The following is an 18,634-nucleotide window of genomic DNA, read 5'->3' on the forward strand; positions in this document are numbered from 1 at the left end:
ATGATTCAGACTTCACTCTAATAATGAAACCCAGCATACTTGTTTTATGACTGATATGCCAACACACCTTTCCAGCTGTAGTTTCAGAGCGAGCCTCCCTGCCGATCCTCCCGATCAGACTGAGCAGCTTCTGCCTCACGCGGTCACTCTCAACCTCCCAGCTCTAAACAACGTGCAAAAACATTATTATTAATACCACACACAGACTTCCAGTTCAGGTTTCATGAAGACAATTTATTCCCGAAATGTCACAGGGACAGCACTGACCTTCTGTATGAGGACAAAGAGGTGGGTGAGTTGATCGAAGCTGAACTTCACAGCAGCAGCAGCAATGATTGTATGAATGTTTTCTATCACAGTTGATGACTGGCCCGCCTGAAACGTCCACACAAGAGGCATTTGTCACACTCGCAGAAATACGCGCCGACTTCAATGTATAGAAAATATGGAAACAGTTCAGTTTCGCAATTACACGCTTAACGGCAGTGTAATAAATAACGCAGACGTGACTGTGTTGTTGCTGCTGTGATGCGTGCTCTGGTGCTGACCTGTATCTTCCAGATCTTGGAGAGTTCGTCCAGCGACAGTTTACTTCCCAGTAACTCAATGATTCCTTTAATCCTCTCACAGTACTGAGCCTGGTCAATGTTTCCTGGAACACAGAAATATCTAATAAGCACCGAGAATACAGTCAACCTCGGGCTAAAGCCTCATCATTTCTGTTTTGTTTGAGTGTTTTGCGAAGCACTTTGTGGCATGCTTCCTTTTTAATCCGTTTGTGGCAGGAAGTGGTTTATTTTCTTACCCTCCAATGCTATTGATAGGACTGAGTTCTCCACCAGCCAGTCCAGAAGTTTATCCGTGTCAATGGCATTTTTCACCGTCTTAGACACTGTACTCTCCTCTATTAACTTTGTCACCTTGGGAGAAAAAAATAAACAAAACCGCTTTAACATGAAATCAAAAACTGATTAAAAAACAAAAAAAAAAAAGGTTATTTTGTGTAGTTTAGACTCGACAGTTCAGATCCTGTAAGAGCTGACCTCTTTGAGGGAGTTCATCTTGGTGGAGAAGTGAGGGGTTTTGAGCATGCGCAGCAGCGTGTCCAGCCGCAGGTCATCCACCACAGTAACCAGCTCCCTCTGGAACCTCATACACAGCAGCTTGATGGCCGACAGCAGGTCAGGGATGCTGACCAGACGCTACGATTAAAAGGCAAATGAGGAACAACTAAGTTTAAACTTCTTCGTTAGGTCACAATCAACATACACAAGTTCTTCAACTTTGATTATTTTGCAATTTACTGCGCAAAAGAGCTGATTGTGCTATTATTTCCCCCTTGTTAATGTCCTGATCTAAAAATACAGGTGTGGCGGACCCAACAGTTCTCCACAGCTTGTTGCAATTACTCGGCCACGCCCACTATTGAACGATCTAATCAAATCCAATTTAAATCCCTCTTGTAAATAAACTGCGCCCACGTCTTTTTTTGCACAATGTAAAATTCACGGTATTCCTCAAATCCATCTGAGAAAGTGCCCATACACTAGTGCAGCAACAAGGACAAGATCCCTCACCGGCTTCCCAACCCCAATGTAAAAACAAGCTGCCTTTACTCGCGAACAAAAACCATAAAGAGTGTGACAGATATAAAACGTTACCTTGTCTTTAAGGTCTTTTTCCTCCAGGTTCTGTACATACTTGATCATCTTATGGATGACTGGATCAAGCATTGGCTGGGAAAAAAAACAATATGAGAATGGGTTAGTCCCTGTGGGGGAAAAATGGCTGATGCAGCAGCAAAACAGTAAGAAGATACAGCGAATGAAAACAGCATAGAAATCAGAAGGAAGCACAAGGGTCATGTAAACAAACACAAGTGATCATTTCAACACTGGAACAAAGTTAGACAGTAAACAAGTTGACCAGACGTGAGTTACATTACAAGGAGAAATAGAGACAGTGTAAACATACACATGCACAGTAGAAGCAGTTGAACTAATTGAAAAAAAAGGTGTATGTGTGTGTGTGTATACAGGAAGGTTTACCTGTACGAGGCTGGAGTTCAGGTATTCTGCACCAACTCCAAGAGGCTGGACCAGAGCTGACACGCTCTGTGCAGGCGACCAGAAAGAAACAGAGGAACTCAGCCATGATACAAACCACAACATAAATCAGCTTATCAGTACAAGATGAGTATGACTAACATGAGAATAGTCCTCTGTAGGTGTGTCAACAAAATCCCTCTTGTGACACTCAGAGATGTGTCACGTTTGGTGGCTTATTAAAGCAAACAGACACAACAATGGCATCCAGCCACTCCTCTCATATTCAAGCATTTAGGCGAGAGGTCAAACTGATACTGTGTTTTCACTGCTGCATGAGAGTGAACGGGAGTGATCGTAAACAGATGTGAGGCTGAGTTTTCCAATCCCGGAGCCCAGCTGTCATTTGTCATTCAGTGCTAAATCACAGGAGCTTAATGAATGGTTCCCGTGTTCCTGTCTCTTTTTCTCTGGCTATCTTCCATCTCTGCTTCTGGGCTCCTCCACCTTCCTCCTCCATTCACTCACTGAATTCCCCCCCTTTGCACTTGACTTCCTGCTCAAAGCAGACAAATGAATGAGTCACCCCTGGGAGTCAGTAAAGGAAGGAGCACTCCTCCATTATCTTTCCTCCTTTCACTTTCAGTCTCTCTTGTGCTTGGAGTACGCTAGGTATCTGACGGCTTACACACTCTGCTGCGCTCCCGCTGCCGCTGAAGAGTGCAACAGTGGTCCGCAAACCGGTCCCTGCCTTATTAATATGCTAATGGCTAGAGGGAGCGTGCATGCATGTGTGCGAATCAATGGCTGTGCGCTGCTGTGGTTCCGGCCAGGTTCCCAGAAGGAAGCATCAGTACAAGGATGCCTCAGAACACGTAACACAACAGAGCATTTCAACCATCACACAGCGGGAGGATGAGAGAGTGTGTTTGTGTGTAAGTGAGTATTAGCGAGAGGGGGAGAAGAGAGGGACATTCAGCACCCTGCAGCTGAGAGCCGTGGGGGTAAACATGGTGACCTTTTGCCTGTATAGGCTGTCCACAGCGCCCCTCTTCATCCGTCAACTATTTCATCACTCCGGCGCTACGTCAGAACATTTGTAAGGAAGGCGAAAAGATGAAAGGAAGGACGGTTCTGCTTACAGCGATCTCGATTTCATCAGTGTTGAGCTTAGTCTGGATGGCAGTGAATCCTCCCAACTCTCCAAACTTGACAGAGAAAAGAAGAAGAGAGGGGACAGATGAGGCAAAACTCTGAAACAACTTCGTCACCTGTATATGGAGATAATATAAAAGAGGACGACTGCGCGTTACTCACTCGGTTCACTAAATCAACCAGCCAACCATGAGGCTCCTGAAAGAGATAATTATGTTTTCACTTGATGTATTCGACAATGTCATTGCAACACACACAAGCACATAAAGTTTTCTGACAGCTGTTGTGTGTCAGTCACGCATGTTCTGCTGATCCCCGTGGCTCGGTTACACAACAGCGGGGATGAAGAACTCGTTGGCTGCCTCTTCACACGGCTATGAACCGTAAACAAAGGCTAATAAGGAAGCGTGTATATCAGTACGAGCACGGCTTTACATACTTCCGAGTGCATCTGGATTTAACAAGCACACATCACATCCTTACAAAAGAAACAGTGCAGGAAAAGTCCAGACAAACAGAGGTTTCCTTACTTTTTGATACGTGTTGCTAGGGGAGACAGCAAACATGTTGGCCTCTTCTCCAAAAACTTCAGCCCAGTTCCTCTGACAGGCCTTCATGCGGTTTTTAAAATGGTACTCATTGTCAGGGTTGAAGGCCTGAACACAAGATCAAAGACAAAGAACATAAATGTGTAAATTACTCCTGACATATTTAGACACTGTCATGTCATGTGCCTGGTTTCTAAAAAGCAGAACAAGCATTTCTTGTTAAAAGTAGACGAATACTTGCATACAAATGTACAGATTCACCAATTATACACAGATGTAGATTAACTTAAAGGTACATCTACTCAAGTACTGTACTTGTTTGAGGTACTTGTACTTTACTCCACTAATTTTTAGAGGCAAATATTGTATTTTCACTCCACTACATTTATTTGATAACTTTGGTTACAAGTTACTTTGCAAACTTTTAACACAATATCTTAATCAAACTCAAGTACTGTAAACAAACTATGTTATCTGTTCATGCTTTATTGTCACCGTTGATAATCAAAGATTTAACCATTGCAATAAGAGTGCACATTCAAAGCAATTATCATAACTGATCATCCGCCATGTAATATTGACTAATTGAACAGTTTAATTTAAACTTGGCTACCATTACTTGGAGATTCGTTGCGCCTGGAACACGTTGCCAGCATGAGCAATGTGGCTGCATCACTGAACTGCTTGTGCTCGCACGCGTGTCCACACAGACAGCCTCGCTTCTGCTCCACTGCCAGCCATATCTTTCTATAAGGATTTTGCCTTTTATATATTGTTTTCGTGTCTGTGACATATTATACAGATATAGATGTTGAGACTGTAGTGACACACTGCTATGATGTGCATATGACTATAAAAGATCATCTTCAGACTCTACTTTTTCTGAGATCTGCTTGCAATGCAGAAGAAACAGGCGAGAAGCTGGAATGGAAAGTAAGAGGCTCCGCTGGGAAAGTGCTGCTAACGCAGGCAATGTGTCCTTGGCATTAATTATAGGTTTCCCACTTATCGATTTCAGCCCATTTCAAGGGCAATTTATTTACTTCAAAGTTAAAATATATTTAAAGAAAGACTTAAAAAACATAATGGACAAATATTAACAGTGACGCAGAAAGAAAACGCACCATAGTCAGGACTCCCATCAGGTTTATAGGTACGGGGTCCTGCTTGACTCTCTCTGCAACCAGCTCCACCAGCAGCATGAGCATGTTGTAGATCCCCTCGTGAATCTCTGTGCCCCATTTGTGCACGGCACTGCTGGTCAGCAACTGGTGACAATGAACGAAACAGACACAAAGGAGGAAAGTTGGCACGGAGTATGTTAACTAATCAAGTGCTACGCAGTCACTTAAACCTCTGGGTCTTCACTGCTCACCTTTTTAAAGGCCTCCGGCATGCAGCGGTCCATGAACCGCTTGCAGTTCTCATCAGCATCAGCGAGACCTGGCAGAGAGGGACACGTTGGATTCACAAATTCATCCAATGTCTAAACATGGACAGAAATTGGCTGTGACATCAGAGACACAGATTGGGCCATGTGATATAAGTGTCCAAAATAACAACATGTGAAAAACACCCAACGGTCCAAAGAAAACATGCCGCCTACACAATTACGCAGATTGAGAGCATTTAGTTTAAAGCAGGAAAAAAAAAAAAAAAAGTCATCCCACACAAACATGGACTTACCGTGCCGGGCGAGGCAGGTGGACGCGATAAGACACTTGCCCAGGGACTCCTCCCTCTTGTAAGGTATCGACCAGTGGTCTGTGAAGACTCGACTCTCCAGCTCGTACAAGTTGGTGGTGGGAAACTCCATGCTGCCCCCGGAGCAGTTCCCATTCTCATCATTGCTCCTCTGCAAAACACACATAAATGACTAAATTACAACCTAATACAATGGCTGACAAAATCTCACACAGCTGGTCCCCGCTTCGACCATTGTTTTGTGACACAACTGTCCTCTGTGCAAGGATAATCCAAATGTCCTCAGGCAATGTGAAAGTCAGACAGGATGATGCTCGATTCGCTTCCTCCCTCTGGGAGAAGAGCGATAGCAGCCGGCGTTAGGAAAGTGTGTCCTCTCCTCAGCGATCTGCCCTTCATCTCTTCATCTTTTCGTCCATCTCTTTCCTCGAAGAAGCTCTCCGAACAAGTCCAGACAGGTTTTCAAATGTTTCACCAAGCGAAAGGGTTGTGATGTGTAAGACAGGGTGTGAGAGCTAAAGTCAAATGTGATGAAAACCCTGCTAACGTGACACGACATTGTCACGTTAGTAGGGTGATGCTACGATTTTTTTTTCCTGCGGTCATATCTAAACAGATGAAATGCAAGTTAAAAGTCAACGTTTTACCTCCTGCATGTACAGTTGAAAACGCCTAGCTTAGGCACAGTCTCATTGCTAGCGGCAGTAAAGTCTGTGAGTCCGTGTGGTGAAAGCAAAAGCAGACAAAGGATTATTGAATTATTTACATCATAAAGTTGTTTACATATTCATGAAGTTATGTGAATATTTATGATTAAACTGCAGAACTCCCTCCTCTGAAAGCTCAGTGGAAAACACTGACACACAAAGCAACACTGAGGTACGTCATATCTGAAATCCACTAATGTTTGCATCGTATTTATGTGAAACATTAAACGAAGCGTTGCTCTCTATGGAGGTTTGGCCTGCCGCTTTGTGAAAAAGTATCGTCACCTACGACTGAGCCCTGGGAATCAGCTCTCACTACATTGTAAATGACCAAAACTATTAGCCTACAGCTCATTTGTCCACTTTGTTAGCGGGCGCTGCAAAGTATAAATACTTCGATCAAGTCTTACCATTTTCAATACATCGATATGACTGTGCCTAGTGCATGTTTTACCGCTCAGCATATCGATACATATAACGTGATGGACTGGACATGAAGAAGAGGAGAACAGGATGGAGGGAAGGGAAGCAGAAAGCTGAGAAGCATCATATTTCATCCCTTCCCTTTCGAAGAAAATTAGAAATGACAGACAGATGGATGAGAGGAAGGAAAGCGAGAGAGAGAGAGAGGGAGAGAGAGGCTAAGCTAACACCGGGCCTAGAAAGCACTAGGTTCAAAGACTAGAAGAGACATTTCACTGCTGGCAGGATTTCCAGAACTAACTGAAAATCTGGGTATCAAAATCTGATTACAACATACAGATCCTCCTACAAATAATCAACAAGCAGGAGAATAAACATGCAAATAAGCTGCACAGCACTCGAGCGTTTCAAGCCTTGTGGGGGCAACGCTTCAGGTCTCAAAGGCACAGTATGCATGTGTTTGGTTGTGCAGGACGATGAGGTAACTCAGCCCCACTCTGTTACTATGCACCCCACAACCCTCCTGGGACCCCCTGCAAAAAACTGCAATGTGTTTGTGTGTGTCAGGGAGACTGCGGGGCTATATTTAGGAGCATAACATGAGGCCAGAGACCTATGACATGCCTCTTAAGCACAAACACAGCAGACAGAGGAAGAAAAGAAAGCACATAAAGCACTTTTCATCTTTGTGGCTTATTCTGTCGACTGCTCGTGTCGGGACTGACAGTTGTTAATGTCGCTGTAATATACGTGTGCAGACAGAGCGAAACTACTCAAGCATGCATCGATCATGCATTGGACAAGTTGGGACAGATGGAAAATATAGGTTCAAATTACACTTCTTTGGCATGTGTCGCATACTGTATGTTGGCACATGTGGGGAAGATAATGTTGGCAGCTGTCAGAGATTCAATGACCTGAGAGAACGAGTCCCTTTGAGCTGTGTTATTGGCACATCTAGAAAAAAATAGGCTTATTATTTACAGTGACCTGCAGGTGTGTGCTATTTTCTGCATGCTGTAAATGTCAATTGTCATTTATAACACACTCACTGTAACAGCCTACATCTCCAAGAGTGAGGAAGTTAGAGGAGCAGGAAGATGTGAAGGGGATGGCCTGTAGATACTGGGACCAGAGCAGAGATGTGTACTGACCCGTAATGACAGAAGCTCAGACCGCATTGCCATCAAATGAAAACAACAAGTGGTTGAAAAGCCTGGATACACGATCTTACACATCAAATGATTTGTGGCTTTCTCAGAAAGCATTGATCACTGCACGACTTCAGAGGATCTGGGAGAGCAACAGGTTTGAGGTCAAGTTGCTGAAGTCAATCAGCCTCGAGGTGTCAGTCAAAGCAATCCTGCCATGACTTGTACTGCATGTACAGGTGGGTAATGCAGTTTACAGTTATTACACCACACATACACAGGGAACTAGGACGAAATGATAAGACCTGCAGGTAAATTAATGACAACTGTCATATGGCTGTCGGAGAGTCGGTGTCAAAGCCTTGCAGCATCAAATGCCACAAGGGGCCTTCCTCACATGCTCTGCGATGAACTACACACATGAAGACATGAAAACTGATTTTAATAGCTGGAAATGTGGACAAAAGAAAGATCAAAATGGCCACGTATGTCAAGGACATTGCGAAACCTCTTCGGAGTCCGGTTCGAGTGGACTGCAATCTCGGCAGGAGCTGTGCACGGTTGACGCTGTCATCCAACCGGCCAGCTAACTCTGGCTAACCTCTGCAGAGCAGAGCACACCGACTGGATCCAGCCAGGTGTCGGCTCGCTAGCTGTCAGAACCGCTAACCCACTACTACCAGAGTACCCCCCCTGATTAAATATATGATTGCATCCCCCCCCCACAGTGATGCCCCCTGTGCACACCTTGTCCAGTCACTGGCGCGTTCAACTCTCAACTGCCGTTAGCTAGCCAGCTACTATCGTTAGCTAGCTGGGTTAGCTTGTAAGTTTGGACTAGCTTTTTCTGCTCCATAATTTGAGCAGCTCAGCTTCATGTTAGCGGACTATCTTCTGGTCACTATGAGCCAGTGACACGCACAGTCCCGAGGGAGAGGAGAGCATTTCAGCCCCCAGCTCTGACAGCTCACGTTGGGCTCGGTGCATGTAGCATGAAGCCGCTAAGTTTAGCTAGTTAAATGGGCGAGCCCACTCTCTCCCTCTCTCTCTCTCTACACCCAGTAACTTACAATGTGTTCACCTCCCCTCGCTCCCTCAGTTGATGCTCGGTCAAACCGCGGCTCGTTTCTCACCTCGCTATCCACAACATCGTGGTATGCAGGCGGGGGGTCGAATCCTCCCGTCCCGGTGCGCCCGCTGTTTTCCCCGTCCCCACTCGAGCCCAAGCCGGGTGAAGGCCCGCTCTCCATCGGCTCGTATCCGTACCCGAGTCCGGGGCTTTCGTTGGTCAGGAGCGCCACTGCCTCGTTGATGTCGTTCTTCGCCAGCCGGAGCGCTTTCCTTATCACGTCGGGATCCGGGAAACCCATGCAGAGGAGCGTGGTTATGTGCTGCTCCTCTTCGGTCTCCATTTTCGGGGTGTCTCCGTCTCGCAGGCTAATAGTAACGGGGTGTTCGGCACAGCCCTGTAGCTGTGCACGCCGCCATGTTTACAGTCGACTGCTGCTAGCCTGTCACGATCTGGCTTCCCCCACAACAGCGCCGACACAGGTGTTATGGCGACTTCTGTCTGCCCGAGAACTGCATGCTCCTCGCGGGAGCGCGCGCAATGAACATTCCTAGACATTTAATGATTTCTAGGGATAATTACTGATTAACATTTGTACTGTGGGATCTGTCAATTATCTACGGAAGCCCATTGTTGCCAGGAAAAAACAAACAAACATAGAAAACCAAAGTTTTTTTTTAAAAAGTGAAAAACTTAATATATTTAATGTACCTGGCAAAAATTGGCTTCCACAGTGATGATGGTGTAACCTCATTAAAATCTCCCAGTATAGGCCATTTCAGCTAAGATTTCTGAAAATAACACAAACTTCTCGGGCCAAGTGTTGATAGAGAAACTTAAAAACCCGCCTCAACAGATTTAATTTAGCTGCAGAGAAAAGCATATCCTGTTTTTCACAGTAGATGAGCAACTGTGCATTTACTGCCATGAAATTGGTGAAGGTATCTTGTCATTACAATATACAAAACAATCAACTTTAGGGAATAAAAATTGTTGTGTTATTGTTATTTGTCATTAATACTATCTACTTATTTTCATTGGGGAACAAAGCATAAACCTAAGCATGGGAAGAAAGTGAAAATAATGTAGTTTTGGGGTTGGGGAAGAACCTGTGGCTTTTATTGAGTCTGGATATCATTAGATCATAGACAATAAAGTAACTTAATGCATATACTTTAACTCAGAACACACATTTTGTTGAGTTTTACTTGACAAAAGACTGTACATTTTAAATAGTGTTAATATATCATCGCTCACAAATGCCATGCCAACTTTAGATGCAACTTTTCTTGCATAATACCACTAAAAGGTAACTTCCATCACCATATCTGGAGTCATTCATTCATTTTGTATCATCAGCATTTAAAAAAAAGGACAGGACAGACGTGTTGGAAGGAAACCAATCTGTGTTCCTACTGTTGTGTATTTAACCTTCACACCAATAAATTACAGACTGTCTTACAACTGCCTTTTGTGATGGATTATGACTTGCAGACACATTACTGGAACATCAAAATTATATTCAAAGCCCCTGTAAAACACATAGTTAAGTGATCTTTTTATTATTATTATTTTACTTTGAGACTGTATAAACAGTCTGTAATTATTCTGCTGGCACGCTGCAGCCTCCATACCACCTACATGCATTAGACCAATGCCAATCAAGCCCTTTTCCATGGAACAAGTGCACTTTTCTACTTCTAATTTTCTAATGTACAATTAATTACTATTTTTAAGCAGCCATTGTTGATCCACGTGTAAACAGGTGGGTCGTCAAAAATCAAACTATAAACACATAATTATCAATCAGTCAACTGAAGAGTTGCTGTAGTTGTTTGGTAACAGCACACACATTTAATAAAAACACTGTAATCATCCATTAAATCCTCACACTCACTCAACATAAGGGCGTGGCAGTGCGCGCGAGTAGGGGTGGTGGTTGTGGTGGCGGGCGGACGTCACGTGAACACTCAGCTCATGTGACAAAGGAGAAGTCAAAACAGGAACAAAATGGCTGCAACTGGCGACGACGCTGCAGCAATGGACAGCATCTCCCGGGCTCCGGCGGCCCACTTAGCGGCTCTGAACCCCGTCGTGAGCGCCACCGGTCAGGGAGAGGGGCACGCGGAGGTTGCGGCCGAAAGCCCGGCGGTGCCCGTCCCCAAAAAGCCCAGTACAAACAGTGAGAGATGGCTCCTCGCAGCTTCCGTAGCTAGCTAATGCTAACGTAGCATTCATGAACCAGTTTATGCTTTTTCTAGTTGTGTTTACACCTCACTTCTGTATTTTTCCAATACTTGACTGTACTGTTTTTTTGAAATGTGGACACATTTAGTGTTGCAGCTGGATTGTCAAGCTGTGTTTCATGTTGTGTTCATCCTGCTTGTGTTCAGGTGATGGTGGTGTGGAGACAGCAGAGGAGGCTGTGGAGCCTGCAGAGCCTGATATCAATGAGCTGTGCACTGATATGTTTGATAAGATGTCCGTCTTCCTGCAAGGAGAGCTGACAGGTCTTTTTAAACATAGCACTCTTCATCCTTTTTCTCACATTATCTACACCTGTATTCTCAGCCAGAGCAGTGATTTACTGCTTTTCATGTTTACCTCTCTGTTTCTCTCGTGCATTATTCACTTGACACGTTCAGCAACTTGTGAGGATTACCGGCTGCTGGAGAACATGAACAAGCTCACCAGCCTGAAGTACATGGAGATGAAGGACATCAGCATCAACATCAGCCGTAACCTGCAGGATCTCAACAACAAGTGTGAGTGTGATGCATTAATCTGCAAAGAAAACCTGCGTTGTTATATCTTTTCTGTGTTTCTAGTTCATACATTATTTATAGCACTACAGCGTGGACATCTGACTGGTGTGTGTGTTTGCTTCAGATGCTAGCCTACAGCCCTACTTGGACCAGATAAATCAGATTGAGGAGCAAGTGTCTTCACTCGAACAGGCGGCTTACAAACTGGATGCATACTCCAAGAAACTAGGTGAGACAGTAAGTCTACAGAAAGGTGCATGTGTTTTGCAGACTTCAGGGGATGACGGTGAACACATCACATGTATGGCGACATTTGGATTCAGCCTTCTTGTTTATGGGCGGGTCGCAAACCACCATGAAAGTTGCATGTCGCCACCTTCTGTATCAGAGTTTCTTGATGACGAGCGTTTTAAGTGTATTTCGTCTTGTATGTGGGGCACAGACTAACGACAGTACAGCTGCCTCTGTCAGGTCATGTTGCACAGCATCATGAAGTCCACCAGCAGATGGTGCTCTGACACCACAGACGGTTCCCCACTTCAGTTTTTCTACATTACAGCTCTCAGAGACAGCCGCACATTATCTGATTATGTTGCATTTGAAGTTACAGAGTGATCAAGTCTTTAATTATCTTTTACAGAGGCCAGATTCAAAAAACTGGAGAAGCGATGAGGGGAAATAAGAGGCAGACGATCGGTTGTGGTGCCTTCTCACCTTCTTTAACCCAACTCGGCCTTGCCTTCCTCTCCCCCTGCCAGCAGGGCCAGGAGCTGCGGGGAGGATGTGAACTGAGACTGAAACAACAAACAGTCAGAGCCACTTAGACACCAAGAAACGACCACGGAGGAAGCAGCTGAAGGCACATGAATTAGTACTGCAGTGCTTGGCTTAGATTTAACTCCTGTATCACTGATTTTGGCAGCAGTTGTGCAGCCACGAGTGTGTATGGTTGTGTACCCACGTTCTTTTACAGACGCACTTGCCAATTACCAGCATATCCTAACTGAATGGTGGAATCAGAATATACTAATTTACTACCAAACAAAAAGAAACGCAGAAGATTGACAGATATTTATACCACTGGAGTATATAACGACACCTTTGTCACATCAAGATACTTAAACGATGAAGCATACTCATAGATCTGTTTGTAAAAATGTCACAGCCCTCTTTAATTCTGAGCTTTTCAGGCCTCCGACCTATTGATCGACAGAAATAGAAATGGTAACCTGACATGTATGTTGGGCTTTGTGGTTACAAACGTATATTTTGGGCAAACAGCTTAAATTATAACGTTTGTTGATGATAACAACTACTGTGTAGAGAGCAGCTGGAAATCACACTACAATCTTTGTAGATTGGGTTTAAAGTGTGCACATTGAAAAGAAAGATATTTGATATGAATAAATTATTGTACGTCCATCCTGAGATACTGACACTGACAACTGGAGTTTTTCTGTAAATAAACCATGATGTGCATATCATCCCTTGACTATTTGCTTGAATTGAACCTACTACTGACAGCAGATGGCAGACCTGCACCATGAAAGGGACTTGAATTGATGCACAGTGGATGTAACAAATATTGTATAACTCTGGAAAAACTGATCCACTGCTGAACGAGGTCTGAGTTTCAGACATACTATATCAGAAGTAGAAAAAACTCCCAGGAAGAGTGAGACCAGCAGAGGGGAACAGATGAGACATACTTGACAATTCAAAGGAAAGGGTTAATGTGCAACTAAAGATGTGTGTGATGCCCTCTGCCTCCTTTGTTTCCTCCTTTATATTAGCTGTCCCAGAGCAGAACCCAGAGCTCTTTTTTGCCATGGGCAAGGGATTATCCAACCTGACAGGCCTCCCTCCTGAGTGTACGTGGATTTGTGTGTTTTGGGTCATGCACATGTACGCATGTGTGTTTGTGCAAGACCTAATCTAAAACAGGTCTCTGTCATTAGTCCGGTTGAGGCCCCGGCACAGAGGGAGCTCATTATTCATACTGTAACATTATTTACTGTTAAACTGATCCTTCCATCTCTGCCTTTTTCCAGGGCCCTGGGGCATAAATTCAGCTCCCTTCCCAAAGGCTCTCAAATCAGGTCTATTAAATGATTCTGGGGTTGTTTTCTGAAAGCTGCATGTGAGTGCCAAGAGGCACTTACACATAGAAGAGAAGGTAACATAGTAATCATAGGTAAACCTTTCTTATATTATTCTGTTTGGGAAGTGATGCAAAACCAGAACATACTGCAGCAATATACTTTGGGTGTGGAGACTTATTAAATTCTGTATGCGAGTGTGTATTAGTGGTTTTAAGACCGGGTGGATGGAAAATACAGATGCAAGAATTGCTAATGATTTGAAGTCAGGCCTCCACACAAAGTATAAGTCAATGGGTTAATCCAGTTGTGATGCATGGCATTGGAAGATGTGGTCAACACATTTCTACATGCCACCATCTCCTCTCCATCATAAAGGACTCATATTTTCAAAAGAAAGGGCTGTTATTCTAAGGAGTCGCCTATACAGAAAAGGAAGCAGTAAAACAAAAGAAATATACGTCAAAAATGACGTAGCCACTTGAGTTGGTTGATTTAGTCATTAGTAAACTATACAGGGATGATCGTCATCACAGCGGCGTTTCTTTATCTGCTTTTCCATATATTTCCAGTCGAGATGTAATAAGGAAAGTGTTCCCACGTGCTGCCATGCGTGCGTGTGGAGACTTTACTTTGAAGCATCATCCAACAGGCGCGCCCGCGTTGAGAGCAAATGATTGAATGTGTAATGATTTCATGGTTTTGATAATTGAAAATGTTTTCTGATTAGGATAATTCCCCTATGTTTGTGTGTGTGTGTGTGTGTGTGTGTATGTATGATGTATCTATGCAGTGTGTGTAGTTTCCTGCAGTATGAGCAGTGTAACTTAGTCGTGAGTCACAGTGACAACAAGATTTCAGGAAGTCACCGCTCCCCGGACAAGAAAAAGTCACGTGCATAAGTCTTTGTAACACCCCAACATGTCATTTTTGTTCCTTGGTTTTTGTATGGCTTAAACAAACAAGATATAAAGTATTAATTAGTGAGCTTTAGAGGAGCAGGTAGGCAGATTTTCTTTAAAGATGCAATATGTAAGAATTGGTGTCTCATCGATTTCATAATCAAAACAAATCAGGGGCAGCATATGACCAGAATAAATCCACTTACTGCTACACTTACTAACTGTAGCTCAGTTAGCCATGCAGCTAGCAGTCTAGACTGGGAGCTTGAAGCTTTAGACTGATTCAAGCTTCTTAGTCTAAGCTAAGATAATCAGCTGCTGGCGTCATGTTACAATTCGCTCATGTATGGGCCAAAAAAATCATCATTCATACATGTAAATTGCTACAAATTGTTACATTGAGGCCATTTAATGATTGCTTGTAGACACAGAAAATCCAATTTAAGTCTCATCTATCAGAGACTGTTACTGTCAAAGTGAAATCCAATCTCTGTTAATTATGGTGTACGTGATAGTAAAGTGAAACATTCAAGCGAGAAAAGTTTTGTCAGACCTTGCAGAATCATTAGCTAACACCTGGTTCATCACTTTGGTCTTTATAGTGTTTCTCCATCCTCGGTAATGTAACACAATCATGTTTGACCCGATTTAAGTCCAGACGAAGGATCTTTCATCTGCACTCAGTGACCAGCGAGCCATTTTTTTCCAGATGATTACTGTAATAACCAAAAGAGTTATCCCTCTGTTTCTCAGAAAAGACAGCTCTCTTTTCACTGCCCATTTTCATTTATGATCCAGATCCACAATGTGAATGTGGATTCCTAGGGTTGAAATAGACCACAAACAGCAGGGGACCTTATGCAGACAATGAGCCCTCTGCAAATACGCTCTATAAATGATCCTGTGAACCTCATGCACTGATGTACACATACAAGGCTTAGACAAAGCATAAATATATCTTCACATATGTCACATACAACGCCAGTTTATGTATCAGTTACATAGGAGTGATTCTGACTGGCTACGATTTATAGACATAATCAACTTAAAGTCCAGCTTACGCAAGATGGACAAAATACACCCAGCTCAACAAAGAAATTATTCCAATTCAGATCTTTCGAAATGATAAAGGCCTCAAATTGATTTGGCCTGACAGCCCTCAGGATCTTCCAGGAAATGTGACTGAGAAAGTATCGAACACATGTCTGTCAGCAGTTGCAGCAAAGGAGCTGTTTTCTCCATAAGTCAGAAGTGGAGACTGGGCCAGTTAACAATAACAGGGCAGCGTGCCACACCGCAGTGTTGTGTAACCTACAAGCAAGCACGAAGTTTGGGAAATTTCTGTTCGCCTGTGTTCATGAATGAGAGCGAACAAGGACCCTCAAAAAGCCATTTTCTAACCACATTTGTTCTGTGTTTTTCGGATTTGCTCAAAGTTAGCATTTCACTTAATTGTGTAATGTCAACACATTCAGTAGTATTGAGCAATCTCACTCTATCCCTTTGTCTCTCACTCACTTTCACACACTCAGTCTGTGATGGGATAAACAGGCCTCCAAGTTAAACACCCTCCTGTGCCCCTGTAAAGCAGTGACACTATAAAGACAGCCAAATGGCCTGAGATAAATGGCAAAGAGGTTCATGTTTACATCCATTTCAAAGCAGCCAATAGATCTGGGAGGTATTTCGGTGCAAATATAAGCCACATGTGAGATCTGAGGGTCTGAGTCAAACTTCAAATACTTTCTCTGAGAAGGGCATGAGAAGCCACATGAGGTCAACGTTTGGCACCGCGATCATTCACTTCCCTCCGCTGCTCACACCTTCATCATACGCACACATGTGAGGACGCAAGAACATGCACAAACCCTACATGTCACATGCGACTCCTTTGAAACTCGAACCCGTAAGCCAGCGTCAGTCAGGTATGTAGTTCTTGGAACAGTTTGACCGACGCTAGATGATCAATTTTGATTATACCAACACTCCATTATGAAAAATCTAAAATGAGACCAGATGAAAAGGTTTGGGACAAAACCGTAGGTGCAGTGTCATTCTGGATGGGAGACGGAGCCCAGTCGGTCTCAGCAGGTGGGAAAGTCAGGGTGTCAGACTCTGGCTCCAGCCTCAGATCCAGCTCTGCTCCTGGGGTTGAGAAGTGAGGACTGAGGATCCTTTCTCTGCAGGAAGTCATAATCAGCAACACCTGAGAACTGTCCTGCTTCATTCTGGTTCAAATGTGATATTGGTTTAGTCCTGGTGTGTCTCCCTGCGTGCTGCCTCTTGTCTGTGTTGCCATTTTAACTTTCCTGTGAAGAGTCTAGCTTTCATGTGCAGCACCATGTCTAAACAGACTCAGCATCATCTCAGACCCCCATTACAACCCCACTCAGACTCTGTGGCACCAGAGCCATCAGTGTGTCTGTCTGTGAATGTGTTTGTAGTACACACATTGACACTGACAACACATGCCAGTTCATACACAAAACGCCTCAAATATCTGTCATAATGATGGTAGTGCTGGACACTTCAAGAAGAGGACTATTATATAATAATGTTATTTGAAAAACATGTCAGTGGGCTAAGACTGGAGAATAACATGCTGGCATAAGCTGTTTCAGACATTAGGCATTCTTTCATTACATTAAGAGATGGACAGCTCCAAAACTATAGGGGGCAGCATAACCGCGAACAGCTGCTCACGATACCAGGACTGTAGTGACTAGCTGCCGAGGTAAGTGGCCCTTTTTAGTCTAAGTAATGAACTCACTGCTTTTACATCTTCCAGCTGAAACTACGGGGGGGCTGTCAGATCACCTCTTGCCATACAAAGTGGTATTATAACACAGGACAGACGGGGCTAGCTGGTGAACATGCTTACTTCTGTAGATATTTCTGCAACACAGTACATAGAAGTCTTTGACATAACGTCAGCACTGTTGATTCTTCAAACTCTGGCGATAATGTGAGTTAATTGTTTAACTGTTACTGTCACTTTATTGTTTTGGTTCAGTTTCACGTCGTTTCCTGACACAACTGGAACCTGTTTCGAGCAACAACACTCTGATAAACCAACCTCACCAGCACCAAATGGTGGAGACCAAAACCGAGCAAATACTGTAGGTAGGTGAATATTGGACTTATTTTCAGTCACAAGGTCGACAGAAACATGACTCCAAATGAATGATGTTTAAATGGGGAATTTGTTTGCTTGCATGTTTACCATAACGACACGTTGATAATATGTCAGTGGTATGGTGACAGGTTGTTGCCCTTCCTCAAGTGGCCAAAAATCTGACATTTCTACTTTAAAAGCCATCGTTTGTATGTGATCTGTAACACTTATTTTAAATTCTGTCTGTTAAGAATGCCAAATAATCTAAAATCGATGTCAGCCATTATCTCTTTTTTTTTTGATTGAGGTGTCTGAGACCACCATGTTTGAGACATGAAGGGGATTTTTTGGCGAGGACAGTGGCTTTTTTAACAAGTCACATCCTGTTTATCGAGAATGAAATGTCAATAGTGCACAGTTAACTCGCAATTTAGAAGTTTCTCCTGAAGGGCTTTTGTGCAATGGTCTCTGTGTGTGTGTGTGTACATGTGTGTTTGTGCTTTTCCTTTCAGCATGTGTGCATTAGCTCATCCAAATGAGTAATAAGTGGCCGGAAGCCATAAAAGGACAGAGTTGACTCATCTTGGTCTGAGGGCCCCAAAGGCTGTCCCGAAGACGAGAGCTCAGAACCAGAAAATCACTCAAACTACACAACACCATCTTAGCTCAGCTCTCAACATGACACATGCAAAGATTCCCCAATCTTTCTGTCATGCAGACAGTACAATGAACCAACTGTATATGCTTGTTTTGAGATTTACTGATTTAGAAAATAATGAACAACCTCTGTATTACAGTTGAGCCTTCCATGGTTGTCATTCTCCATGGATGACAAATGGTATTTGTGCTGTAGACTGTAGTTTAGACTGAATCCTGACTGCAGAAAGTCACTTCCAGAAAACTAAAGTTAAACACAGATATTTCTAACAGAGCTCCTGGCTGTACAACCAC

At 43.6% G+C, this 18,634-nt stretch overlaps 2 protein-coding genes across 3 annotated transcripts in view; one reads left to right on the plus strand and one right to left on the minus strand.

The window, feature by feature from the left end:
* Nucleotides 1-9,323, minus strand: part of usp24 (ubiquitin specific peptidase 24) — a 30,583-nt gene extending 21,260 nt beyond the window's left edge. For both annotated transcript variants that reach the window (XM_084355518.1, XM_084355517.1), the window contains exons 1-14: nucleotides 8,867-9,323; nucleotides 5,435-5,603; nucleotides 5,124-5,191; nucleotides 4,873-5,016; nucleotides 3,731-3,856; nucleotides 3,363-3,398; nucleotides 3,188-3,253; nucleotides 2,049-2,114; nucleotides 1,662-1,736; nucleotides 1,044-1,202; nucleotides 806-920; nucleotides 549-652; nucleotides 268-375; nucleotides 68-163 (exon numbers count right to left, since the gene is read on the minus strand). In XM_084355518.1, the coding sequence (XP_084211644.1) occupies nucleotides 68-163; nucleotides 268-375; nucleotides 549-652; nucleotides 806-920; nucleotides 1,044-1,202; nucleotides 1,662-1,736; nucleotides 2,049-2,114; nucleotides 3,188-3,253; nucleotides 3,363-3,398; nucleotides 3,731-3,856; nucleotides 4,873-5,016; nucleotides 5,124-5,191; nucleotides 5,435-5,603; nucleotides 8,867-9,145 (1,611 nt within the window). In that variant the 5' untranslated portion in view covers nucleotides 9,146-9,323. The remainder of the gene's footprint in view (nucleotides 1-67; nucleotides 164-267; nucleotides 376-548; nucleotides 653-805; nucleotides 921-1,043; nucleotides 1,203-1,661; nucleotides 1,737-2,048; nucleotides 2,115-3,187; nucleotides 3,254-3,362; nucleotides 3,399-3,730; nucleotides 3,857-4,872; nucleotides 5,017-5,123; nucleotides 5,192-5,434; nucleotides 5,604-8,866) is intronic.
* Nucleotides 9,324-10,725: 1,402 nt separating this feature from the next.
* bloc1s2 (biogenesis of lysosomal organelles complex-1, subunit 2) lies at nucleotides 10,726-13,051 on the plus strand. The gene is made up of 5 exons (XM_084355821.1): nucleotides 10,726-10,984; nucleotides 11,196-11,312; nucleotides 11,448-11,567; nucleotides 11,692-11,796; nucleotides 12,208-13,051. The coding sequence occupies exons 1-5, from the start codon at nucleotides 10,813-10,815 to the stop codon at nucleotides 12,237-12,239; spliced, it is 546 nt and encodes a 181-aa protein (XP_084211947.1). The 5' UTR covers nucleotides 10,726-10,812; the 3' UTR covers nucleotides 12,240-13,051.
* Nucleotides 13,052-18,634: the final 5,583 nt, after the last annotated feature.

Source organism: Pagrus pagrus (assembly GCF_965226575.1).
Source record: "Pagrus pagrus genome assembly, chromosome: 6".
Taxonomy (NCBI): domain Eukaryota; kingdom Metazoa; phylum Chordata; class Actinopteri; order Spariformes; family Sparidae; genus Pagrus; species Pagrus pagrus.

Bases quoted from the DNA above. Each gene is read 5' to 3' on its own strand.
- bloc1s2 (XM_084355821.1), top strand. From the start codon at position 10,813: ATGGCTGCAACTGGCGACGACGCTGCAGCAATGGACAGCATCTCCCGG. The intron at 10,985-11,195 runs GTGAGAGATGGC...GCTTGTGTTCAG, and splicing joins CAAAAAGCCCAGTACAAACA to GTGATGGTGGTGTGGAGACA. The intron at 11,797-12,207 runs GTGAGACAGTAA...TATCTTTTACAG, and splicing joins TGCATACTCCAAGAAACTAG to AGGCCAGATTCAAAAAACTG.